Source organism: Lissotriton helveticus, chromosome 5_1 (genome assembly GCF_964261635.1).
Source record: "Lissotriton helveticus chromosome 5_1, aLisHel1.1, whole genome shotgun sequence".
NCBI classification, from domain to species: Eukaryota; Metazoa; Chordata; class Amphibia; order Caudata; family Salamandridae; genus Lissotriton; species Lissotriton helveticus.
This window is the reverse complement of record NC_136065.1, coordinates 1,683,249,919-1,683,269,919: the sequence shown is the minus strand read 5'-3', so window position 1 is coordinate 1,683,269,919 and position 20,001 is coordinate 1,683,249,919. Positions and strand designations below refer to the sequence as shown.

Here is a 20,001-nt window from a genome sequence, read left to right as displayed (position 1 = left end):
GGTCATAGAGCTGTTCATCACCTTCTCAAGTTGAGAAGCCTGAGCTTTCCCAACCATCTCTGTAGGGTGCCTGGACATCCCAGGCGACTGGTTGTCAACCCCCTCCATGGGGACTCCGCACAGCTGCTTGAAGAGGCCGTCCTGAATCCAGATTCCTCATCCTAGTCATTGTGGCTGTGGGTGCATCACAGCTTGGTCACAATCACCTTTTCCTCCCACCTGAATAATGTCTAATGGCCGCTCCCAGTGGGTACCACTGGTCTCCACCGGGCACCCCTTGATGGCACCACCAGATGGTATATTCTGAGAGGCAGGCTCCTGCAAAAATACAAACGAATTTTGGGACAAATAATGGGAACAGGCACACTAGTTTGCCAACTGGCCCAAATAGGACTCTAAGTGACCTGAGAACTACAATGATCTAAATTGTGACCCCAAGTATTCACAAGTGGCTAGTCATTTGGCCACCTACTCTGCAAGTCGGTACCAAGAATTCCCAAAGGCAGGCATCCTGTTTGTGGGGGTGTTTCTGGGGGATAGTTTTTTATGGCTATAGGATGAACTCCATTGTTAATGGTGCCTTCTTTTAATCCAGAGCATCCCTATGTCATATTTGTTAGCATGTTGTTATTTACTTTTCTTTAATAAAGCCCTATTCATCTTAAAAATGATGAAGTGACAGGACGTTCAAGTTCTTAACTGTTGGCTGAAGTGTTGTGCTGTCTCTGAGTTTCCAGCCCCACCGCAACTCCTTGGCATGAGCCTAGACTGCTCGAGCCCTCTACTCTGAGAAACCCAAATGCTTAAAGGGAGTACCTGGTTATTGAGTTTGAGTGCAATAGCATTGTGGTCACAGGGCTCTAGCAGTAAATGACTTTAAGCTTAATAGTTAGCGCCCTGTGAACTCTGACTGCACTGGGACTCCAAAAAGGGCGCACATTGAGGATCCCACACTCTCTTTTGGGCAGTGAACGTCTTGCCTAAGAGCCTTGTTCTTCTGAGAGCCCCCTAATTTAGCAGTTCTTATTAAATTTTAGAGAGCTTTGTAAGGTATTAACTAGGTTGGCCTTGGGGAGTAGCAGAAACCGATCTGTGACTAGAAATCTAAAGCAACTTCGAGAGAGAGGTGGGCGGACCTCACTGCATATAGAGTTTTGCAGTGATGTAGTCCAACTGCAGTTTGGTGCATTATGGTCCAGAAATACAAACATGCCTTTGTCGGTCTTGCGGCATTGGCTTATGGTGCGAGCTTTACCTTTTTGTCTGCTTTCTTCACAGTGGGTTTACGGGTTCCTGAGTAGTGTTGAAGTGCTTTTTGCAGTTGCCATTTGTTTTCTTCTAGAGTTTTTCAAGGGTCCTTTGGATTGATTTAAGTGATTTTACATCGTTTATGAACCAGCCAGGAGCCATCGTTGAGTCCTGGAATCCTTAATTGCTGAAATAGAGTTGAGTGGTGTAAGCTTGTCAGAATCAGTTGTCAAACAGTCATAGTGTTGAGCTGTTACTGCTCTTCTGGTGATTAAATAAGACCAAAGGCAGGACTAACGTCTGAGCTCCAAATTCATCCATGATCTGCCTGTTAATTGCTCGTTTGAGGGGTAATAGCTTTTGGTGGTGAAGGTGTGGAGAGACTCAAAGAAATCACATAATGATTGGCCCAGGTGTAGTTACTGAGATTAAGTTAGAAGAGTCAAATATGGCATCAATTGCATATGCTACCAAATGGGTTGGGCTAGAGACTAGTTGGAGAAAATTAAAATTGAAGGTTAGAGAGCAGGATTTGGCTTGATAAAAGTTAGCATGTATTGAAGTACGCAAAGAGTAGCGTGCTTAAAGGCAATCCCTACAATGGTGCACAAGAAGTGATCTGATCAGTAAATTGTGGGTGGTAGGATGGGGTCTATAGATCAATAGAAGGAGCAGATGTAAATTGATGGCGGAGAGCATTGTGCATATAATGGTTTACATTGATGGCATGGATGTCTTCTCTTATGTGGTCTGAATGGCTATTTTGTGGGCAATGGCTAAGCCACCTCCAGACCAGTCATTTTACTTGTACGATTATTCTAGAGTACCTTTTATCCATTATGTGTGGTTTCAGGTAGACTTGGTAGTTATTCATCACTAGGCCAGGTTTCTGTCACAAACAGCTGGTCATAGCAGTGCTCCTATGTAAGATGGAACTCCGATGTGACTTGCAATATCTTTTAATCTACAGCAGAGGGTCTTTTTTTACCTTGGAATACGTGATCAGACCATTACCCTTCACGCAAATAACTTAAATCCTTTGTGTTTTACTCTTTAATGTTCAATGCAAACAAGAAAAATAAAATCATAATCTGTAGTGCAAATTGAAATACATTTAAAAGAAATTAGTATTTTTTGCAAAAAGTTATTAGAATCAGAGTAATGTCATCTCAATTATTCACCAATAGGACAAATTGTATGGCACATTCTGTGGAAGTATTTTCATCCTTTTGAGCTAGACACAACTTTTTTATTAAATCTGCAAATTATGCTTTAAATCCATAATCATGCAGTGCATGATGCAGCCACAGAACTGAATAAATCCATTCAGGGTCATCATTGTCCATTATTTTCACAACCATTTATAAATAAACCCTAACCATTCTAATTCCAATTGGTGTCCATTGTTAGCTGTCCTTCGAAGTAAACTGCCTTTACAAGGCACGTTTCAGAAACAAAACATGTGATATAAAAGAAACGTAATGAGTAACACGTAATATGGTCTTCGGCTTTATCGCGTGTGTACACCTAGATTCAGTATTAAAAAGTAAGACACGGGGTAGAGAGAGGAGAGAGAGAGAGAGAGAGAAAATACATACAAACACACACTTAGGGATCCATAACTTTCTCCCACATAAGGTTACATTTGAGTCCTCTTTTTCAACATCCTGTGAATTCTAAAGGTCCACAGGGTTTGTGAATTCCCCTGGAGGGGACTGAGAAAATTGGCAAAATATAGCTACATTTTGAGGTTTGGGGGAATAATAGGACAAAAAAAGTTATCCAGATAAAAGTGTCTGTTTCTTTTCCTAAAAGTCACATCAGCGAATGGTTTCCTGTGCTAAAGTCACCAACTTCCCGGAACATGTAGAGCTGAATATTAAAAAACATTGTTACCACAATTTTGGCATTTTTCAGAGAGGTAGCCCATTATTCCTATTTTTTGTGCTCTCAACCTACTTACAGTTTATGGTGAAAAACAGTGTAAAAACATGGGTGATCCAGGAAAATTATCGATTTTAGAAAAGTAGACAAAATTCCACATTCAGCAAGGAGCCATATGTGTAGATCCCACATGGTTTTCCATGATAAATTAACTGTTAAAATAAATCAATATTAAAAATTAGTAGTAATAAATATGCCATTTGTGACTTATTTATCTAACTTTTTGTCACGATGGCCGATTTACAAAAGCAATATATGCCATTACACCTGATAGGCCCTTTTGGTTGTGGGATTATATATGATTTGTAAGTTCTCCTAGAACCCAAGGTACCCAGAGCCAACAACTGAGCTGCATCGTACAATGTTTTTTAATTGTGTAGCAAGTATAGACAAATTCACCAGTTGAAATGTGTAGAGCGAAAAATGGGTGTCAAGGAAATCTATGTATTTCTGCAATAGATACAAAATATGGAGTTTATAAGCAATGGTTAATCATACTTCTCTGCATTTTTAGGTCCCGTACTAGCATATAACTTGGAGGGTATTTTTCAAAATGTCTTCTTTCTTACACACTGGTTTAAGTTTTGAAGGCACAAATGCAGCGAAATCCAATTGGTAATAAATGTTCTACTACTGTATGGTCCCACATATCTTCCAATAAAAATAGTACCTCACTTGTGTGGGTAGGCCTAGTGGCCGTGACAGGAAATGGGCCAAAACACAACATGGACACATCACGTTTTTCCACTAAAAACTGATTTTAGACCTTAGCTCAGCCAGTACTTGGGTAAACCTAGCAAACGTGTACATTTTTAAAAACTAGACACTTAAGGGAATCCAGCGTGGGGCAACCTGCGTGGCTCTCACCAGATTTATTTACCCAGATTCACTTGCAAATCAAAATCTTTGACTAAAAACACATTTCTGTGATGGAAAGTTCTGAAATCTGCGGAGAGCCACAAACTTCTTCCACCCAGCATTCCCTAAGTCTCTCAAAAATGGTACCTCACTTGTGTGGGTAGGCCTAGTGCTGGTGACCGGAAACTGCCCAAAACGCAACATGGATACATTACATTTTTCCACTCAAAACGGACCCTTTTTTTGCAAAGTGGGAAGCTGTGGATTTTGGACCCTTGCTCAGGCGGCACCTAGGGAAATCTATCAGACCTGCACATTTAAAAATAAATAGGTACCGAGAGAAATCCAGATTGATGTGCCTTGCGATGATCCCAGACGTTTTCTTACAATGCCCGGTAAACATCAAACTTTGCCTGAAATCACGTATTTAGCTTGTATTTCTGTGATGAAAACGTCCAAAATCCGTAGGAATCCACAAAATTCCTACCACTACGTTACTCCACTTGAGCCGATAAAACGCTACATCACTTGTGTGGATGTGCCTAGTGCCCGCAACAGGAACAGTGCAAACCAAGGTCAATGGAAGGCACTTAGAGACTTACAGGGTGGCAGTTAGAGGCCACATCAGCGTCCAGTCGTGATCAGCTGGGACGTTGTAAGAAAATGCCTCTTCTACTTATTGTGTACCTGTAGCTTTAACAGGTGGTCAGCCAACAGGTTCAATCTTTGTTCTTCAGAGAGTTGGGCAGTCCTTCTTCTGCATCTTCTCAGGTCCAGAAGTGTTCTGATTTTATGTTCTGAGGGTGCCACTTTTATACCTCAGTGCCAGCCTGTGGGTGGGGTACAATCATTTGTCTATCCCCAAGCCTAGATCTGGTCAGTACTCCCTTCTTCTCTTTGTTTGGCTGCAGTCTGGTTAGTGAAACAAAAGCCTGGGGCAGGCCTGGTGTCTGGTTCCTTTGTGTGTGCCGGGGCAGGGTTCTTTTGAAGTGTAATCAGGGAAGGGATCAGCTCCTCCTCAACCATCTTGTCCGGAATACCCACTCCCTTCTACACCAGGCCCTTTGTCTATTGCCTGACTCCAATACACATTTCCCAGTGCGGTAGCCAACAGCAGCCCAGGGTCAGCTGGCCACTTACAGATCAGCTCCAGAAACTTTCTGCACGAAAAGGCCTACTTTCTAAAAGTGGTATTTCCCAAAGAATTTTTTTTGTTCCGATGTTACCATGAAAGGGAAGTCTAAATTACAATTAAAATAGGTGGAAGACATATTTCTCTAGCTGCTCCCAAACTGAATTTATCAGTTATTAAATATAATAGGGTAAACCAGCATTAATTAATGAGAGGCTAGCCGTGACACATTGAAGGGCCCAGTGAAGGAGGATTTTCACTACCAGGACATGTAAAACATTAAACATGCCCTACTTTATAAATACCAAGCGCCTTCCCCTATGAGCAATAAGGGCCTACGGTAGCGGTGACTTATAAGTATTAAAAAGGAAGGTTTAGGCCTGGAAAAAGATGTATTTTCCAGGTCAAGAATGGCAATTTTAAAATTTCACAGGTAGGCTGCAGAGGCAGGCCCGAGGCATGCTGTTACAATGCTTCTTTTAGTGAGTGCACAATGAGTGCTGCAGCCCACTAGTAGCATTTGATTTACAGGCCCTGGGTGCATATAGTAAAATGTACTAGGGACTAATGAGTAAATTAAATGTACCAATCCTGTGTATACCAATTTTACCATATTTTGGAAGGTAGAGCACAAGCACCTCACCACTAACTGGCAGGGGTAAAATGTGCTGAGTCCTAATGCCAACAAAAACGGATTCAGCTGCAGAAGGCAAAACTCTGGGGTGTCCTTGCAGAAAGGGCCAATTTCCAACAGTAATCTAAAGATCTTCTTTGAAACTTGTTATATGAGATATTTTGTGAACCAATTATTTAAGAAAGTATCTTAAACCAAAGGGAAGAAAGAAGGGGTGTAATAGATTGTGATGGGGAATAGTGCAGAGAAGGTAATGTGTGAATTAACAAACACTGCAGCTCTCTGAAGTATCCAAAACGTGATGTGCAGCACTGTGCAAAACAACAAATGTTATTGTCACTGGTCATATTTTTTACCTGCATATATCAATAAGGACTAGCTAGATTAAGAAGGATAAAGAGGACTCAGATGGGTACGTCATGTAGCAACAAAGAATGAGGAGAAACGTTGTTTTCCTCATAAAGCCCTCACCCACCGACCTAGTCGGTGGCATGCTTCATCATCGGGCCCACCACAGTGGCACCGAATGTGTCCCGGGTGTGCTTCAACGCCAGGAGACTGCGGAGCTGGTATGTTGCTGAGTGTGCGGTGAAGAAGGGTGTGAGAAGTGAAGTTGATTAAAAGCTATGCAGGCGGTCCCAGCACCCGAGGGTTGCTTATTTTTAATGAACTGGGCCTCTGCTAGCGGATAAAAGGCAAGAAGACGTGTTGGAGTGCTTGTTATGACCTCCAGCGTCTAGTGCGGTCTACATGTTTCAGCCAGTGCCTTGTTAATTTTAAGCTGGCTTTCCTCAGGACCTTTTTGTATGTGAAAAGTGCAAAAATAAACTTAATATTTAAGTGGTTATGTGGTCTTTTGGCTATGTGTGGCGCACGCTAAGGCGCTATAGCTGTTTGAGGGGATTCCCTCAAGCTTGACTACATACAACACATAGGACAAAGACAGGACGTACAAGGTAGAGTCATTTCAGTATGGTATAATGTACCACAAGATGCCGGCTTATAAGGTGGTGGTCGGCCTATAATCGGCTATGGTGAGCTCATGGCACGTGCATGAAGCTGGTGAGAATTGTAACAAAACCGTTAGTTTTTTGGTGGTGGGCTAAAAAAGCGTATTTACAAGGTGAGGTACAGGTAAGTGTAATATTGGATCCTCACTCTGTTTTGTCTTGTAAAAAGCTTCATGGGTCGCCTGGCAGAGAAAGAGACCCTAGTGGAATAAAAGGTAGTTCAACAAATCTCCAACCTGTTGGGAAAAAGGTGGCTTACCCTGTTGTAGCTGTAGTGGATCAGATTTACTCACGAGTTTTTCGGTCTGGTTCCTCCTTGGACCTATTCGTCCGTCCGCGGCGCCCGGTATGAGGTGAGTGGGGTGTCCGGTTTCGTTTTTATACTCCCTTGTAGATCGATTTCAAGTAAATCTGTTACAATTCTCACCAGCTTCATGCACGTGCCATGAGCTCACCATAGCCGATTATAGGCCGACCACCACCTTATAAGCCGGCATCTTGTGGTACATTATACCATACTGAAATGACTCTACCTTGTACGTCCTGTCTTTGTCCTATGTGTTGTATGTAGTCAAGCTTGAGGGAATCCCCTCAAACAGCTATAGCGCCTTAGCGTGCGCCACACATAGCCAAAAGACCACATAACCACTTAAATATTAAGTTTATTTTTGCACTTTTCACATACAAAAAGGTCCTGAGGAAAGCCAGCTTAAAATTAACAAGGCACTGGCTGAAACATGTAGACCGCACTAGACGCTGGAGGTCATAACAAGCACTCCAACACGTCTTCTTGCCTTTTATCCGCTAGCAGAGGCCCAGTTCATTAAAAATAAGCAACCCTCGGGTGCTGGGACCGCCTGCATAGCTTTTAATCAACTTCACTTCTCACACCCTTCTTCACCGCACACTCAGCAACATACCAGCTCCGCAGTCTCCTGGCGTTGAAGCACACCCGGGGCACATTAGGTGCCACTGTGGTGGGCCCGATGATGAAGCATGCCACCGACTAGGTCGGTGGGTGAGGGCTTTATGAGGAAAACAACGTTTCTCCTCATTCTTTGTTGCTACATGACGTACCCATCTGAGTCCTCTTTATCCTTCTTAATCTAGCTAGTCCTTATTGATATATGCATATAATCCAGGGGATCCGGTCTAGCTTATCTAGTTCTCTCTCTCCCTCTTGATCTAAGCATATTTTTTACCTGCCTTACATTGCTTTGACAATCTGACTCAACTGCCAGTCCCGTCCCTGTAAAATCCATGCAGCACTGTGGGCAGGGGACCCTGCAAAACCTTATCTGAGTCCTTGCCACAAAATTGTATCTGTTTGGTGAGCTGGGATGAAACCACTTGTGCTCGCCTGCCAAATCACTTTACCTTTCTCATTTGAAGGAAGCAGAAGTAGACGGAAGAACCACTCCCCTCCTGGCCATTACAGACGCAATTTCCAGACATGGACCTTTATGTGAAAGACTAATGATTTCTGTGTGTCGAGCCTTTTTTTGTTGGGAGTTTTAAATAGCGCGAAGTCGACCCAAAGGTATCAGAGCACTTTACATGAGCACCAGTTGGGTTACAGACACGGGGAGATTAAGTGATTTGCCCAGAATCACAGGATGTTGAGCGTTCCTGCCAAGACTTGAACCCGGTTCCCCAGCTTTGAGGTCAACTGATCTTGCAGTTAGGCCACATCCTCACCCAAATTGCATTTATTGTACTTATTAGTTTAACACACCGGAGATCAGTGACTTTAAAGGGAAAGGTTTTGGACAGGAGACCGTGTCCAGAAAGACCTAGAGTGTGATTGTCACCGTACTAGGTAGGAGGCGGAATGGCAAGCTATTAGGTAGACATCTTAAAACCCTATTTACTTGGACTTCTGAAAAGGCAGCGATATCAGGGATGACAGAGGAGCCCTCCAGTGGGTTTGTGGCCTAAGGAGGGCCCTACAAGGGCTTGACCTCCCACTTTGTGCATGTGGAGCATGCAGGGTGCACTATGTAGGCAGTTTTGCACATGAACAACGAGAGGAGACAGCTTTGTAAGGCCTGAGCGTTATGACCAGGGGGTTCATAGGAGAGTAGTAAAAGATACTGACTGCAACAGATACACCACCCTGGCGTGGCATACCACTATCCACTATATAGGTGGCTAAATGGGTCATCTAGTCAGTGATGTCACTATAGGGTATACAGCCCTACCAGACAAAGGGTCATACCAGAACCCTTATTGTTGGTGACTGCTGATGTTGTGCAATTGGGTAAGCTTTTTACTTTGCACAGTATGGCCCTTTTAAGAGCTGTGGACCTGTAGGAGTGTAAGTGTTGTTTCTGCAGTAAGATGTAAGAGTGCTGGATCTGTCCGACTGGATGCAAGTAATCGTTCCGTGGGAAGGTTTTATGTGAACGTGTAAGGGACCTGGGGCTGCTTAATTGTGAAAGAGCACTGATTTTGTGGGAAGGTACAAGTGTGCTGGATTTGCTGAAGGTTGTAGAAGTGTTTGGTCTGTAAGTGGGTGTAAGTGCAATAGTTCATTGGGAGGTTGCAAGAGTGCTGCTAAGTGCATGGTGGTCTGATTTAGGGCATAAGAGTGATTGTTCTGTGTGATGCTAAACTGCTGGCTTTGTGGGATGATCCTCAGCGCCTTGAAACCTTAAGGGGTTATATGTCTGCTCTTTACAACTAGGAATTATTATGGAGGACAACCGCTGGTTCTAAAACTAGAAGAAGAGCGCTGGTTCTTTGCGATGGCATCAGAGTGGTAGTTCTGTGGAAGGGAGGTCATTCTTGGACAGGATTTCAGCATGTTAGTACCGTGTCCCCAAGTAATGAGTGCTGGCTCCGTATGGTGGTAAAAGAGAGCTTGCACTTTGGTAGGGTGGACGGTGTGTGGGAAGGTGTAATAGGGATTGCTCTGTGAGAGGATGTAAGAGCGCTTCTATGGTATGTTGCAAGTGCTCTGGTTTTGTCAGATGGTGTAAGTGTGTTTGTTCTATAGAGGGGGGCTCAAAAGAGCTCATGCTGTGGGAAGTGTAAAGTTCTGGTCATGTAGGACCCCAGGTTCTCTGAAATGGTGTGAGAACTCTGATTTATCTGGATGGTGTATAAACTATTGTTCTTTAGGAGCGATTAAAAGTGCTGCTTCGGGGGCAAGTTGTAAAAGTTCTGTGTTTTTGTAAAGATCTCTGGTTTAGTACGAGTGTTAAGACTGATTGCTCTTGGGGTGATTAAAAGTGCTAGGTCTGTGGCAGGTTGTAAACGTTCTGGTTATGTACGATGGTATGAGAGATTTGGTCTGGTAGAGTGGTGTAATAGTGCTGTTTGGGAAGTTCTTCTTCTGTGGGACAGCGTATAAAGCCTGGTTCTAGGGCTTGGTATAAACGTGTTCTGGTCGAAAGTTAATGCACCCTTGTTCTGTGGGATAGCGTAAGAACACTGGTTTTGTAGGGTGGTGTAGGAATACTTGATTTTTGGGAATGGTGTACAGTGCTGTTGCTGGGGGATGGTATATGATCTCTAGTTTATTGGCATAGTGCAAGTGTGCGGGTTCTGTGGGAGGGTGCAAGAGTGCTGGTTCTGTGGGAGGGTGTAGGAGTACTTGATTTTTGGGAATGGTGTCCAGTGTTGTTGCTGTGAGATGGTATATGATCTCTTGTTTATTGCCATGGTGTATGAGTGCTGGTTCTGTGGGAGGGTGTAAAAGTGCTGGTTCTCTGGGAGGGTGTAGGAGTACTTGATTTTTGGGAACGGTGTACAGTGTTGGTGCTGTGGGATGGTATATGATCTCTGGTTTATTGGCATGGCGCAAGAGTGCTGGTTCTGTGGGATTGTGTAATTGTGTAAGAGTGCTGGTTCTATGGGAGGGTGTAGGATTGTTTAGGAGCACTTGATTTTTGGGAATGGTGTACAGTGTTGTTGCTGTGAGATAGTATATGATCTCTGGTTTATTGGCATGGCTCAAGAGTGCTGGTTCTGTGGGATTGTGTAAGAGTGCTGGTAATGTGGGAAGGTGTAGGAGCACTTGATTTTCGGGAATAGTGTACAGTGTTGGTGCTGTCAGATGGTATATGATCTCTGGTTTATTGGCATGGTGTAAGAGTGCTGGTTCTGTGGGAGGGTATTTAGGAGTACTTGATTTTTGGGAATTGTGTACAGTGTTGTTGCTGTGGCTTGGTATATGATCTCTGGTTTATTGGCATGGTGCAAGAGTGCTGGTTCTGTGGAAGGGTGTAGGAGTACTTCATGTTTGGGTGTAGTGTATAGTATTGGTGCTGTGGGATGGTATATGATCTCTGGTTTATTGGCAAGGCGCAAGAGTGCTGGTTCTGTGGGATTGTGTAAGAGTGCTGGTTCTGTGGGAGGGTGTAGGAGTAATTGATTTTTGGGAATGGTGTACAGTGTTGGTGCTGTGGGATGGTATATGATCTCTGGTTTATTGGCATGGTGTAAGAGGGCTGGTTCTGTGGGAGGGTGTAGGTGTACTTGATTTTTGGGAATGGTGTACACGGTTGGTGCTGTGGGATGGTATATGATCTCTGGTTTATTGACATGGTGCAAGAGTGCTGGTTCTGTGGGGGGGTGTAGGAGTACTTGGTTTTTGGGAATGGTGTCCAGTGTTGTTGCTGTGAGATGGTATATGATCTCTTGTTTATTGCCATGGTGTATGAGTGCTGGTTCTGTGGGAGGGTGTAAAAGTGCTGGTTCTGTGGGAGGGTGTAGGAGTACTTGATTTTTGGGAACGGTGTACAGTGTTGGTGCTGTGGGATGGTATATGATCTCTGGTTTATTTGCATGGCGCAAGAGTGCTGGTTCTGTGGGATTGTGTAAGAGTGCTGCTTCTATGGGAGGGTGTAGGATTGTTTAGGAGTACTTGATTTTTGGGAATAGTGTACAGTGTTGTTGCTGTGAGATAGTATAGGATCTCTGGTTTATTGGCATGGCACAAGAGTGCTGGTTCTGTGGGATTGTGTAAGAGAGCTGGTTCTATGGGAGGGTGTAGGATTGTTTAGGAGTACTTGATTTTTGGGAATAGTGTACAGTGTTGTTGCTGTGAGATAGTATAGGATCTCTGGTTTATTGGCATGGCACAAGAGTGCTGGTTCTGTGGGATTGTGTAAGAGAGCTGGTTCTGTGGGAGGGTGTAGGAGTACCTGATTTTTAGGAATGGTGTACAGTGTTGGTGTTGTGAGATTGTATATGATCTCTGGTTTATTGGCATGGTGTAAGAGTGCTGATTCTGTGGGAGGGTTTAGGAGTACTTGATTTTTGGGAATGGTGTCCAGTGTTGGTGCTGTGAGATGGTATATGATCTCTGTTTTATTGGCATGATGCAAGAGTACTGATTCTGTGTGAGGGTGTAGGAGTACTTGATTTTTGGGAATAGTGTACAGTGTTGGTGCTGTGAGATGGTATATGATCTCTGTTTTATTGGCATGGTGTAAGTGCTGGATCCGTGGGAGGGTGTAGTAGTACTTGATTTGTGGGAATGGTGTACAGTATTGGTGCTGTGAGATGGTATATGATCTCTGTTTTATTGGCATGATGCAAGAGTACTGATTCTGTGTGAGGGTGTAGGAGTACTTGATTTTTGGGAATAGTGTACAGTGTTGGTGCTGTGAGATGGTATATGATCTCTGTTTTATTGGCATGGTGTAAGTGCTGGATCCGTGGGAGGGTGTAGTAGTACTTGATTTGTGGGAATGGTGTACAGTATTGGTGCTGTGGGATGGTATATGATCTCTGGTTTATTGGCATGGTGCAAGAGTGCTGGTTCTGTGGGAGGGTGAAAGAGCGCTTGATTTTTGGGAATGGTGTACAGTGTTGGTGCTGTGAGATGGTATATGATCTCTGGTTTATTGTATGATGCAAGAGTGCTGGTTCTGTGGGAGGGTGTAGGAGTGCTGGTTCTGTGGGAGGGTGTAGGAGTACTTGATTTGTGGGAATGGTGTACAGTGTTGGTGCTGTGAGATGGTATATGATCTCTGGTTTATTAGCATGGTGTAAGAATGCTGGTTCTGTGGGAGGGTGAAAGAGGGCTTGCTCTTTGGACAGGTATAAAAGCTCTAGTTCTCTGGTAGAGTGTAAGAATTATGGTTGTTTTGGTGGTGTAAGAGTGTTGTTACTGGTTTAGTGGGAGGGTTTGCTGTCAGTAACCATTAGTCTCCTTGGAGCAGTAATCGTCAGTCTTGCAATGCGTGAGCCATGGCACTCCTTCTATAGCCCAGAGAATCACTTATGGTCATGGGTGACATCAGGCGAGAGAAATACTGAACATAGGTTCACCATCTGAATTTCTGGAAGTGACGGGAGCAGGTACTTGGAAAACATTTTATGGAAATTAGTCTCTATTCTTTTTAAGATGGCAATTCTGTCGGATTTGTTAATTATCTAAGAATAGTTTAGAAAGCTATACCATATTTGACAGTGATGTATTTTCGTATTTGCTGTTTTAAATGCATATCTGACAGGAAAAAAATACTGGTTGGTAAAATGCTGGCCTGGTTACAAAGATGGAAAGCTGTTTAGTCACTTTTGGCGTATAAGGGGGTGATTGTGGGCGGTAGATGCAGGGCGATGCGTGTGTTCTTAGTCACTAGCTCACCCCCTTAATTTTTGACGGTAGAATCACTTATATGCTATCAGAATTTTGAGCTTGACATACTGTGCCAAAAATATAGTGAGGGTAAGTGTTTATAAGTACTTTTAATCAGGGTCACTGGAATTATGAGACTGGGGAAGGCCAATTATGCACCAGGGATGAGTCAATTATGTGTCAATAAAGGCAAACTATGCAGCGTAACGTGGCACAGTTTACACTAGTATTACTTCATTATTTTGTTGTTTTACACTTGCAAATATAGCAATAAGCAACAGAAAGGTGACCAGTAAAGCATTGCAAAAGGCCTACCACTGCACAGCAACACGTGTCACTGTGTTCTTAATATGGCCAGGTACTGCCGAGTCCCCCTCCCTTAACCAAACAAGCCACCCTTTTACTTCAACGCTTGGAGACCCCCATAGGCCAGTCAGGTCCCCCCCCACCCCTTACCCCAAGGCAACAATGTAGACAACACACCAGCTTGGATTAAGGGTCGTAACCCCTGGCTGTATTTTATGCATAACCATAAACAAAAACATTAATCCCAATATTTAAACCATTTAGACAATAAGCAGAAAGTCCGGTCCATTACATTGATATGTACAGTATGTCATTTGGTTATCCTTAACATGTTTCTAATACATAGCCATTCCTATCATAAGCTAAGTGAGGCGCAACATTATCTTCCTGCGTATCCCTGTTTGAGCCTACGGCAGGGTCAATGGCTGGTCCAAGATCAAGCTAGGTCCCACCCTCCTACCGGAGTGACCTTGCGAAGGAGGCCCAGTTCGCCGGAAGGTTACCTCACCCCGGGCACCCCCTACACCCTCAACATTATCTCCATAAGGGGCTGGAGTTCCATGAGAGACCATCTGTCTCCACCTCCCGCCCCCAAACCCCCCCCCCTTTTCAGGCGTCCCCATTTGACAGAGGTGATGCCTGCTAAGGACCGTAAACTATGCCCACCAATCATGACCGTACCGCCTGACCAAGGAATACTACTTAACTTCACATAAAATACGACAAGATGCCGCCCTAAAAGGAAAATTCGGTTAGCACAATAAACGATTGCCTCATTACATTACCTACTAGAAAAACAAGAGAAGCAAAACTACACATTCACAAAACTTCTGCCTCAGGGGATGATGGTTGGGGAAAAAGCTCTTAGTGAAGGCCTTGGTCCCGAGGCCCTCGTGGCCCAATCAGGCTGTGGGGCAGCGGCGAAAGCGAACGATCTGCTGCTCCACAGCCCTTTTATTGCCAATTCTGCCGGTTGGAACCGGCTTCCCAGCCGCATTTACATCGTATGACCCGGAAGCGCTTCTTGTGCATCAGGGTCACAGCCCTAAAAACCCAATCAGGTGCAGGCGTGAGGCGGGAGCCGCCCGCGTCACTTTCTGTGCACGGTGACCCAGCCTGGACTCCCTGGGACGGGCGCGACCGCCATACTCGGCGGCGTGCCCGAGTCTTGGTCCCTTCTATGGATAACCCTTTGAACCGTTTGAGCTAGAAACATTTTTTTTAACGTCTTTCGATTATGTGGCATATGATGAGATATATGGCACATCTATAATTATCAACAAAAAAAAAATCACTGCCGCACAATCACATAATTGCAGTGGCCTTATTTAGAATACTGAACTCTACATTGACGATGTGTATCTTCATGGTAGTAGATGTGGGAGTAAGAAAAGTAAATGTGCACTTACCTATAAATATACCTAACCTTCACAATATTTAGGTAGTGGATATTCATGCCAGGATGTTTTGTGCGCTCTGTGTTGTTGCATGTGACTTATTTAACCGCTCTTCCTGTTTCCCCCCTAGGAGTCACTGGTAGCCACCGTGTCCCGGGCAAGATGACCACCTACCTGCAGCGTTTCCGCCCCGCGCACCACCAGCGGCTCCTGGAAGCAGGGGTGCTGTGAGGCGGGTGATGATGTTTGCAGAGCCACCGGCGGGTGTGAGGAGGGGGTGGAGTCTTGCAGAGCCCGCCGGTTCTGTTCAAAACACAACAACACGCCTCACACTACTAACACCGACGCAGACCCCCGGAATCGTTTCCAGAGAGACCGAAGCCATGAATAGGTGCCCGAGGGACAGCGCTTCTGTTCATAGCTTCGAGGCGCAGACAATAGCACTGTGTGAAAGGCAATCTGAGGAATCTATCTGCTTCTGGAGGTTCGGGTCTGTCCTATTCATGCACTACGTCTTGACCGATGGGTTTAGCTTCCAAAACATCGAACTAATTGTGAAGTTGGTATTATTCCAGGAATTGAAGTAGACAGAAACAGGATATTATCCAAATAAATATTTATTCCAAATCAGTAGGCATAACACGGGAGTGTTGCCGCCCTCAAGTCAGTCCAACAGCTGAATGGGTTTACCCAGCAGCTGAGGAACTAACTGTAAGGTTGCCCACAAGAGATGCATCTTCAAACATAAACATGTTTGAAGATACACTCTCTGCGAGGGAGCAACATGTAGAATGTGGAACAGTGTGCATCGTTACATAACAGTAGGAGTGAGCGAACTCAAACATAGAAGTAAAACTAACACTACATCATCTCCCTTCCCATAAAATGAACAGAAAACCTAAAAAAAATTGTAAGTGTGTTAAGACATATAAAAATCTCTGAACCTTGTGGGAATAGAACAATTACGATAAATCTTATGTGATCCAGACATTTCTTTTGCAGAAGAAGTAATCTGGTGAGTTACAGGTGTAACATGCAAGTCCATATCTGAACAGGAAGTAGAAGGTAACACAGGAATTAAAACGTTATCAGACGCAGTCCCTAAAGGAAAATGTGAACAATCATGATCACTAGAGGGAGGCTTGTACAGAAGTACTTTCTTAGCTTGTTCATTAGAAATTTTAACAACTGCTCTTTTACTCCAACACCCCTTCCTCTCAAGAAAAAGAGAACCTTTTGAAGTTTTGACAACCTGAATAGGTGACGAGAATTTTGAAAGGCCCTTTTTGACCTTATTCGGATTTCTAAACATCACCCAATCACCTACTTGAAGTCCTTCATGACCGATGCAGACGTTGTATCAAAGTACTTTTTTTGTAAACCCTTTTTCACCAAAACATTTTCCTTAAAAATACTTTTATCCTTACATGCAACACAAGATGAACTGTCTTTCTTGAGATCTTTTAACCAGTTAGGACAAATAACACCATTAGGATTTCTCTTCTTAAGCAATCTGAAAGGAGAAATCCCTGTTGTAGAATGTGGTGTGATCAATATATATAAAAAAAATATAATAAAAAAAATACAATGTCTGAATGCCCTCCTTTATAAATCTATTCATCCTCTCAATGAGCCCATTCGAAGAAGGAGAATAAAGAGCCACCTTTAAATGCCTGATGTCATGACTCTTAAAATAATCCTGCATAGGTGATGAACAAAAATGTGAACCATTATCCGTGACTATTTCCTTCGGTAATCCTTCTGAATGAAAGACTCTGTTCAAAAACTTAATAACAGAACAAGAAGTAGAAGAGTCACAGAACTCAAAATCCACCAATTTGGAATGATAGTCAATGAGGGCAATGACATATCGTTCATTGCTCGACAGGAGATCAAATGGGCCTGCAAAATCAAGTGCGATCTTAGACCATGCTTCTTCAGGCACAGATACAGGATGAAGAGGAAGTTTACTGATCTTCCAATGTTTATCCGAAAGCAAACAAAAATCACACTTATCTATCCATAACGAGACATCCTTGTCTAAAGCAGGCCACCAAAAATGCTCCTTGAGTTTCCTAGAAGTGCTTCCTATACCCAGATGACCCTCATGTGCGAACTCAACCAACTTCGAGCGAATTGAAGAAGGAGGAATACACTGGTCTCTACGCATTAGGACATCATTAACAATGGAAAGATCCTGGGACACCTGGGCATAAGACTTAAGAGAACAGGTAACAAATGTTCTCTAGGCCAACCACAAATAATCATGTTCTTCACGGCTTGTAAAATTTTATCATCCTTATAAGCTTTCATCCAATCCTCCTGTGTCAAAAATGGAAATTCAATGCTAGAATCATTAATAGATGCTACGACACACTCAACCTCATTAAATTTAGTGTCAGAATAATTTTCTTGAAGTGGGAGCCTAGAGAGACAGTCCGCCCTGACATTAAGCCCACCTGAAATGTGACAAATGGTAAAATTAAACTTGTGTAGCCTGGAAAGTATACGCACTAATCTTGCTGAAGCCTTGCCAGTTCCATTACTATTAAGCAAGTGCAGCAAGGGTTTGTGGTCACTTAACAAATTGAAATGTGAGCCCCATATATAACTTTTAAACTTTTCGACAGCCCATGAACAAGCCAGGGCCTCCCTTTCAATGGTGCTATTGTTCCTCTCTGCAGAGAAAAGAAGTCTAGAAGCAAAACCTATTGTTCTTTCAGTTGCACCAACCCATTGACACAAAACAGTGCCTAAACCTAATTGACTTGCGTCTACTGAGATGGTACACTGTACCCCCGGAGTAAAGGAAGACAATGCTGGGGAATCAAGAATGGATTTCTTGATTGTTTTGAAAGACTTATCCACAACATCAGACCAAATAAACGTAATATTTTTCTTAAGAAGATCACGTAAATGCTGGACAATTTGTGAGTATCCCAGGATAAACCTGGAATAATACTCCGTCATTCCTAAGAAAGACTTTAATGCTTCCTTATTAATAGGTACCTGAACATTTGAGATAGCTTTTGTGAGGGAAAATTTTGGCTTAATACCATTTAAAGAAATAGAATGACCAAGATAATCTACTTCTGATTTAAAGAATTTACATTTGTATTGACCCAAGGTCATTCCCACATCTCTAAAACGTGAAAGAAATTCTTTCAGTGTTTTAACATGCTCCTCTTCTGTTTTTGAAAAAATTAAGACATCGCCTTGATAGGCCTGAACAGATTTGATGTTACTAAGTAAGGAGTCCATAAACTATTGAAATACACTTGCCGCCGAGGCTAATCCGAATGGTAGCCTTAGATATTTATAGGCTCCAAATGGCGTAATAAAAGTTGTCAAATCAGTAGATGAGGAGAAAGGGGAATCTGATTATATGCGCTGCGCAAATCAAGCAAAGTGAAACATTTTGAACCATCAATACCGGTCAGAAGATCTTGAATTTTGGGAATGGGGTGGCAATCAATTAGAATATTTTGATTGAGAGAACGAAGATCCGCTCATAGGCGAATGCTGGAGTCTCTCTTACGTACAATCACAATAGGACTAACCCATTGAGATGAATCTGTGGGTTCAATTATCTTTTCTGAAACCATATTATCCAATAGCTTCTTCAGGTAATCTCTGACGCTAAGGGGAGTGGACCTTAATTTATGCGAGACAGGTATTGCACCTGGTTTAGAAGAAAGACTAACTCTACACTAATGCAGATCATGTAAAGATGAGGGGCCTGTGGCTTCACAGCCTCGCGCTGGATCCTGTGGGACCTTGGAAAAAAAAGACGTGTTTTCACTGCGGCGCCGCTGGGTGCAGCAGATGGGCGTAAAGCGCACCACGGCTTTAAATAGGGAAAAAGAAGGGCAGGCAGTCACAAAAGTAGGTATGGTGGGCAGGGACTGGCAGCCAGGGGGCGTGGCTTGTGTATGGCTTTGAAGCAGGTGTTTAATGACATGTTCTTGGTGTGCTTCAATAGCTAGAGTTGTTGAGCCAAATGGTACCTTTTTACAGCCCAGTGGTCCCCTATATTCGCAAATTAAAGGTTCTGAACAGGTATTTATCAAATATTGCAGTACTTAATGGTGTGGCAAGCAATTTTTTTCCTCCCCAGGTTTTTAAAGGTTTACCCAACCCAAACTTTTTGCGAAAATTGTGCATTTTAAGTCCAATTTCCTACTGCAATGGTCAAAAGTCGAAGAATGGTCTAGCAGTCCAGAAAATGTTATAATTCATATTCTTTCATTTGTCCTAGCATTCATCTGCATTTCTAAATTTGAGTTCCTTTAATTTTTCCATCCTGCACCTTCCATGTAGAATGTTAATCGCATGTTGTGACTAAAAATCTCCGTGGGAGGCTCCAGCTAGAATAGTAAACACCTTACACACATCTCTCAGTCCCAGGCACCGCAGCCAGGCAGATTTTCCACAGTCATTCAGCAATGTTGCCACTGAAGTTATCACTCCAAGATTAGCTTCAAATATATACTAGGGAATGCAAGAATTTTGTTAGCAAACATCAGCTTGTCAGTGAACGAAAATGCATGCAGTTTGCTATCGAAAACATATTTTCAATTTTGGAAAATAAACTTTATTCTCTCAAACAAAATGTTAATAGTGTCATTCTCATTAATAATGTAATCTGTGACCTGGAATAGCAATTTTTCCTCTTTAGTAAATATATGTTTTGGTGCCGACGCGTTGATCTGTCATTTTCAACAAGTACTCGTATGTACCACTGCCGCACACTGGTTAATTTTGTCTTGGCTGACATGTATCGCCATCTTTTACCATTATGGACAGGTACTGCGAGTCCCCTCCCCCAAACAGACAATCCCCTTTTATCTCATCATTTGTGCCCCTAGGGCAAACACAGG

General features: G+C 43.2%; 1 protein-coding gene across 1 annotated transcript in view; it reads left to right on the top strand.

Moving 5' to 3' along the window:
* The window catches only part of THTPA (thiamine triphosphatase), a gene marked incomplete at its 5' end in the record, with an annotated part of 143,953 nt that extends 124,220 nt beyond the window's left edge, over window positions 1–19,733 (top strand). The window contains one exon of the mRNA XM_078640612.1: window positions 15,252–19,733. Coding sequence (XP_078496738.1) covers window positions 15,252–15,352 — 101 coding nt within the window. The remainder of the gene's footprint in view (window positions 1–15,251) is intronic.
* Between the last annotated feature and the right edge of the window lie 268 nt (window positions 19,734–20,001).